The sequence below is a fragment of the Capronia epimyces genome, assembly GCF_000585565.1.
Source record: "Capronia epimyces CBS 606.96 chromosome Unknown aczIQ-supercont1.7, whole genome shotgun sequence".
NCBI lineage: Eukaryota > Fungi > Ascomycota > Eurotiomycetes > Chaetothyriales > Herpotrichiellaceae > Capronia > Capronia epimyces.
In genome coordinates this window covers 175,925-183,232 of record NW_006912910.1, presented here as the reverse complement: position 1 = coordinate 183,232, position 7,308 = coordinate 175,925, and the positions used below count along the sequence as shown (strand labels likewise).

Here is a 7,308-nt window from a genome sequence, read left to right as displayed (position 1 = left end):
TGCGGCAACGTCGGACACAACTCTAGAACCTGTCAAGTAGTGATTACTTCGTCTGAAGAAGAGGAATTTAAGTAGTTACAAACATTTCTATGCGTTGTGGTTGCGTGTAGGTCAAAAATGTCGAGGTGGTCGGGTTGAGGTGTTTCACTCGCTTGTCTGTTTCACTCGCTTATCATGCACGTTATACGAAGTACTAATATAACCCAGGCCTTAACCCAGGCCTCCTCTACCAGGCAGGTTCGCCGACCCCGCGAGCGTCGCTTCCTGCCTTCCACCCTCCACCCTCCCTCGTCCTTCTTCCTTCTCTGCAAGGTAAGTCAATGAGGATGGCCGAATAAATGATTATGACCCGCTGACATCAGGAAGACGGAAAACGTCCCTTGCAAAATGTCCAGCTCTGCAGATCTTGATAACGACGACTATGTCGCCAAGTTGCTCACCGAAGACGCCCGCAAAAGTTCGATTCGATATGCTTCGATGGGCACCTATGCTTTGATGGCTAAGAGGTGAGCTCCGAGTCTTATTCTTATTCATATGGTGGCACCAGATCTGACCACCTCTTTCACTCTGTCAGACCGGCCAATGCGGCTCCCAAACCCAACACGCGCTTCCTCAAAACACTCGTACGTGAAGCCGACAACCACAATGCGGCCCTGAAGAAAAAGGAAGAACTTGAGGCAAGAATCCGTCTGAGGAACTTGAGGGGTGCCAAAGATTCGCACACGGTGGACCGTGATACTGTTGGCCAGAGGAGACGTCATAGTCACCCGCATCGAGAGAGGGGCAGTGAAGGCAAGAGGCATATGAGTGACGATGAAGAGGGCGAGAGGAACGTAAGATATACTAGAAACGAGAAGGAGAGGAGTGATAGAAGAAGTCGGAGTCCCGAGCGCGACGGGGGCGGGGATGAACGCTCACGACGGAGGGCAAGGAAGAAACACAGCGATGACTACTCTGGTAAAGACGATCGGGAGAAAAGATCCCACAACCACCAGTCATCAAACAGGCCATTGTCTCGATTGAGATCAAGGAGCAGAGAGATACAAGGCAAAGACAGAGGGCGGCTAGATCGGAAAATCCGGCACTCCCATCGAGACTCTGCGGCCCGTCCAGAGCAAAGGCGACTTGATAATGAGGACGAGACACATCGCTCCCAACATACCCAACGTCGAAGCCGGAGTAGCTCGTCCAGTTCATCTGCGTCCTCCGATCCGCTGCCGTCGCTCATCGGCCCCCGTCCACGGGACAATAGAACCACGAGGAGGGGTCGCGGATTCAGCCGCAACCCACGGAGTTCAAATATCGACGCACACTTCTCCTCAAGTTATGATCCCTCTCTCGACGTTGACACCGAAGAAAAATCCTATGCGGAAGGCCAAGGGGGAGGAGACGACTGGGACAACGCCCTCGAAGCGCTTCGAGATCGTCGCGCCTGGAAAGCCAAACAGACAGACCGCATGCGCGAGGCCGGATTCGACGAGGACGAAATCAAGCGATGGGAAGCCTCGTCCGCGCGGCCAGGAATCGGGGATGGAGACTTTGATATCCGCCATGTAAAATGGCGGAAACCGGGGGAGGGCAGGGAATGGGACGCTGGTAAGACCCAAGACGAGCCGGACGAGGTCCATCGACAGGGAGGCGCTTCATCCACCCCTGCTCAACGAGGCTCGGTTGTGGGTGCACTCGAGAAGGCCTGGCGCGGACCGGAGAATGGGTTGTTGAAGCAGTTCCGCAACGCTCTTGGATAGGAATTCCAGAGCTCATGTTGGCGAGGGTCTCATTTGGACAGGCCCGGCGTATACCCACTTGTCTCTTGTCTACTTGGTCAGGCTGGAATGGATTGATGAACCTCCATCGTACTGGTCAGAGATATGTGGTCAATGTGTTTGTTTATTCAGGGGGGTTGGACCTCAAACGACGGTCCCTGCTGGTTGTTTCCTTGGACGTGAATATGCCCGAGTCCCTTCTTCTCCGTCATGAAACGTATAGTCGTATACAGCACTTCCACAACATGTCCCTGCATCTGTCCGTTGCCGTTATGTCCCGTCATCTCAACCGACCTCACCTCCCAGCCCGTGTGCGATCAGTCACCCTGCTGAACTGGAACCCTGGACTGGAACCCGGGAGACTGCCATAGACGTGCTTCATGAAGTCTCCGGCCCAGGTCCATCGTAAATCAGACAAAGCGCAAAAGATTAAATCCGCTGTGAAGAAGAAACCCCCTCTCCGCGCACACCATCAATATTGCAGGCGCAACAAGCCGTAAACGCCACCGGCCCCATTCGTCCACATTTTGATACTCCTCGAAACCCAAATGCCATGACACTGCCTCCGAAAAGAAAACCTCCACATAACGTAACCCATGGGCAATAACGCTGGACCACAAGACAAACAAAGACACAAACAAGCAGGCCTTAGGGTCTCCCCTGGGGCCACAAGCATGTTAGTGTCACCCGCATGAGCTACCTGGACTCCCAGGCCGATCTCCCTCCTCGACATTCTTTTCAGTCCGGTTTCTTTTCCAAAAGGCCAAGCCTAGTTTCAGTCTGCTTCGCCGCCGGCCGATCGTCTTGCTGATGTCCTTTCGGTCTCTCGGGCGGCCCTCCTCCATATCGCCGTTGCTGAGTATCGTCGCATGCACATCGACTTTGCTGCTTTCGCCGCTGCCGGCACTGTTACTCCCCTTGCTGAAACTAGGGCTCAATTCTGTCGGAGCGGACTGTCGGATTGGGGCGCTCGCGGCACGATTGCGCGTAGCTTGGAAATCACCCTGATTCCGTGCCAAATCTACACTTTTCTCTGATGTGTAGCTCGTTGCCTCCGTGCTCTGGCTTGGGGTCAAGGCAATCTCCTCGATGCCACCTCTCAAAGTTGTGCTTGTAGTACGTTCGCTCAGAGCGGATCTAGTCTGCTGAAATTCCTCTGGGGTAGGATTTTGGGCACGTTCAAGATCCAAGCCGCTTGTAGGGGCACTGGCACTGGCACTGGCACTGGCGTGGTCTGCGGGCCGTGGTTGCAATGGAACATAAGTTCGCACGGACTCGTCCTCCTTGGAGGTTGCAAAATCAAACTTTGCCAACGCCTCAGCATCCGAGACCTCGCCCTTTCCAGTGTTTAGAGCCTCTGCGGGGATGGCTTCACTTCCCGCACGCATTGAGGTCGCGTTGTCCCTCCTGTTGTCTGGCAGAGCCTGAACAACTCCCGATGACATTTGATCATCTGACGAGGACAGTGTAGGGGTATTGGTAGTAGTCGGCTCGTTGTTCTCAGCGCCGGGAGGGCTGCCAAAGCCGTGATCTCGAGAGAGGTGTCCAGTGTCAGCTCCTGTCGACGACGAACCCCTCCAGACCTCTAACGGCGTGCGGTTTGTGTTGGTCCCTGTCGTTATTGGTGTGCCGCGGGCTGCGGGATCATCAGGCCTTAGAGTGGTTTCCGTCTCTACCGGTGAGGACGATGGTTGAGAACCGTCCAGAGGAGTGGCATGTCCATTTCTGGGGCCACGTGTTGGATGGCTGGCCTTCTGAACTTCCCCCGGGGAATCTGCTCGATCTCGTAGAGGAGAGGAGGTGAGTTGGCCATGCCTATCTCTGCCATTATCTGCCGTGCCCCTTCGGCCAATGGGGCTCAAGGTCCTCGGAGATACCGATCCACCTTCACCAGGCCGGACGCCTTGCTGGAGCACTTGTACTCTCTTTTCATGTTCCGCCCGGGTTATCCACACGCCTTTGTTGGTCAAAATCTCGTCGGCGGCAAAGCGCATAGCGGGAACTATGTCAGCAACGTTGGAAAAGAGTGGATGAGCAAAAATGGTCATGAAGCCGATCTGGCCGTTCGCCAGCTTTAACATATTTCCCAGTTCCGGGGGACCGCCAAAGAGCGCTGTCTCCATCCCAACAGCTTGCTCCATTTGTCCTTGGTGTGCAAACTCCTCTTGAAGCAAGAACGTCCATTTTTCGGCGACTGCCCAAGGCCGGGCCTGTACTCGTCAGAGGTTGCTTGCACTGACTGGGTTGGTACAACTTACCACGTTGCTGATATCGGCGCACTTGATCAACAGCGCACAGGTCAAGGCCCGTGCCCACTCAACGTCCTTCGGGGCCCATCCGTCAGTGGCCTGGGTCTCGTGGATCTTTTCCTGCAAGTTTCCCAGCTGCTGCATGTAGTCAGAATGGATGCCCATGTCGGTGGCGAGAATGGTGCTGATCATGAGTTTACGGAGAGCTTTGTCCTGGAATGCGGCGGGCCAATGACGACGAAGAATCTGAGAGTAGGCGGCACAGTGAAAAGCCTCCAACACAGACTGGTCATTGTACAGTTGTGCAAGGGGAGCGTTCAGCTTGACCAGAAACATATTGTTGACTCCAGGGTGGCCGACATCGTGTCCAATAGCCGCAATAAGTAAAGTCAAGGCCTCGAATGGCCCCAGTAGCCGGGCTACGGGTGACGTCTTGCCTGCAAAGGGAGGTGGTTTCGCGCCAGCAGGGTACGGGGGGAGGGCCCCGACTTGGACGAGAAAGTGGAAGACCGATTGCAGGACATCCACAGCATGTCTGAAGTTGTGGTAGAGGACAAAAGAATTGTACGCGACTCGACATCCTTGCATGAAATGAAGCAGTTCGGCTGAAAAGCAGGTTAGACACCCATCATGGCGTGTAGTGAAGAACTTACCCTGACTCATGCGCCACTTCTCAACGGCATCCACCTGTAAGGCATGGTCCAGCATGAAGTAGCCAGCATAGACCAACTCATCTTCCGTGAAGTCGTGTCCACAGAAGCCCCAGCTGGCAATAGCCTGGGCTATAACCTCCTTCCGCGCCTCTTCCACATAGAGGTCACGGTGTTGATAGTCTTCAATGACGTTCTGCGGCTCACATATGCCTTTCAGTAGCTTCTTCACCATGGCCTCTCTAAGGTGGGCGTAGGGCTTCTCTTCGTCCATACCGACCCAGGATTGCTTTCGAGTCCTCCGGACCATCGCCATGAACCCTTTCTGCTCCTTCTTCGCATCCTTGTAGATCCGATAGGCATGGACAGTAAGGCCCATGATCCCTGCCTTGTCCAGCGGACTCCTCACCACGTCAAGGGCTCCCGCATCAAGACACTGCAGCATCAGTTGAGCATCAATGATGTCCGACGAGTCATCGATCGCGATCGCTTCCGACTCCGACTCCGACTCGGGACTGTAGGGAGCCCTCAAGACTTCCCTTGGGCGGACGCGATCCAGAGCCTGATCGTGCGAATCTTTCCGTCTGGGCTGAACAATGGCGACCGGGATAATCAGTTTGACTCCTTCATCGACCTGGAGATCAGATGCAATTCGGGATAGAAGTTGGAGACCGTACGATTCATCGGACTCGGAGGAAAAGGTGAATTCCCTTCGGAGCAAGGTGGGCGATGGCAGCGGGGAATCGGCCGACGGTGAGAACCGGGTATTGGGCTTTAGATGATCGTGCTTCGCCTCGGATCCGACATCGAAGCAAGCCAGGATGGGTGTGCAATCGACTTTGACTTGGTCATGAAGTTCGGACAGTTTGGCAGAGAAGGCCCGCCCAGAGGTGCACACATACACTGGGAAGCTCGGTCAGCCTCGAAGACGGGGAAATGCCGAACAGGCTCACCTTGGTTGAAGACAGAGAGGAAGGCACTGATATTGCTCTGGAGGTCGGCGGGCAAGTCTGAGAAGTCAAACTGCGACCCTCTTCGGTGCGACGAACCGGGAGACAGCGCTTCCCTTGAAATCCACCTTTCTGTATCGAATCGCTCGTCAATGTACACCACTCGACAGGCAGCCGGATCCATGGTCTTGAGAAGGGCAGGCTTATGAAAGGAAAAGACACCCCTGCTTTTGAGAGTCTACGAGCCCATAATGCGATCGGAGGGTGGCCAGATTGAACTCTATGGCTGTGGTCGGGGGCGCAACCAGCCGACTCGAGACAAACGACAGCTCTACCAGCAGGATATCGAGTTTGAGGCTAGATTAGGAAGCCTGCATGGCGCCCACGGCGGTCTCGTCCGAGGAAGCTTGGATTTATCGATACCAGCTACGGATGTCTCTTCGTCGGCTGCCTAGGGATCTTGCGACAGCCCGAGAATGTTCAAGCCAGCAAGATGTACAAATAGGCCGAGCGCGCAGTCTTGGGATTGTGGGACTCGGAGAATGGATGAGGAAGGAGGAAGGAGGGCAGCCCGCAGCTGTAGACTTTCGAGTCGCCGGGTAGTCGCAGACGTCGCAGGGGACCTGTGGGAGCTGGGAGGGTTGACGAGACACAGCCGGCCGTCACGTCAATGGACAGAGATGAATGACGACGGGAGGGACTGCGACTTGACTCTGCGTGATGAGAGAGGCAGTGGATGGGATGGGATGGGATGGGATGGGATGGCGCAGGGCGCGACAAGAGTGAGCTTGAGGAAGGCCAGGACAATGAGCAGGAACGTGAGTGTGGTTGTGGTTGTGGTCGTGGTCGTGGTAGCAGAGCAGTATGTAACAGAGTAGCAGAGCAGCAGAGAGAGGAAGCAGAAAGGCTCTCTAGGCCTTGAGCCGAGCGTGCTTAGCGACCAAACTACGTACTAGGTAGTATTGACTACTCCCTACTACGAGTACTGCCTGGTACTCACTGAGGTGGCTTGGCCCCCAATGACATTCAGCTTGGTTAAGCAGTGCAGGCTTAGGGGCGGTGGATCGACCGAATAGAAGGCTAACGGGCTTCTGGCAAACCTTGAAATGCGGAGCAAGAGGCCTGAGGGGCCCCTAAGCCTAAAGTTAGGTGCAAGATTGACAGCCTAGGTATGTAAGCCTTAGCCCGCCCTTTCCCGCTCCAGGGCTGTTCCAGGCCACGGACGCTTGGATCGGCTTGACAGGCCACACTCGGCGGAGCACGTAGGTAGCATACATATATGTACGGAGTATACTGGAGTTAATGTATACCTACTGTTAGGTGACTGTAGTTAAGCAGAGGCTTAGGCCTGAGGCCAACAGGGTTCCTCCGACCCCAAACCGTAACTCACTGAACATCCGGACCAACGATTGCTCTGCCGGGAGACTGCGTTTTCGATCAAGCCTTCTAGAAGCATCTCGCCCGCCCGTGATTGGGAGGTTGTCTGCTCCGCCCACGCCACTCGCATTCACACCACTTGGAGGTGTTGCACCATCTGCCATCTGGAGATGGTATGAGAGTACAGAGTACAGAGTACTGTACTCTGTAGTACATATGCTGCTCGGCTAAAACAACTGACGTTGTCCTACCAGACTTGTAACCTCCTCACCTGCCTCTGTCTGGTTAACTTGACATTTTTAATGTACTCGTACGT

At 54.9% G+C, this 7,308-nt stretch overlaps 2 protein-coding genes across 2 annotated transcripts; one reads left to right on the top strand and one right to left on the bottom strand.

Annotated features, from left to right (window-relative positions):
* Window positions 1–387: 387 nt before the first annotated feature.
* On the top strand, window positions 388–1,748 carry A1O3_07865 (uncharacterized protein; the record flags this gene model as incomplete). The annotated part of the gene is made up of 2 exons (XM_007737970.1): window positions 388–506; window positions 575–1,748. 2 exons carry the CDS (start codon window positions 388–390, stop codon window positions 1,746–1,748), a joined length of 1,293 nt encoding a protein of 430 aa, XP_007736160.1.
* A 701-nt stretch (window positions 1,749–2,449) lies between these two features.
* On the bottom strand, window positions 2,450–5,799 carry A1O3_07864 (3',5'-cyclic-nucleotide phosphodiesterase; the record flags this gene model as incomplete). Its single annotated transcript, XM_007737969.1, has 4 exons — window positions 2,450–3,976; window positions 4,025–4,620; window positions 4,669–5,568; window positions 5,619–5,799. The coding sequence occupies 4 exons, from the start codon at window positions 5,797–5,799 to the stop codon at window positions 2,450–2,452; spliced, it is 3,204 nt and encodes a 1,067-aa protein (XP_007736159.1).
* Window positions 5,800–7,308: the final 1,509 nt, after the last annotated feature.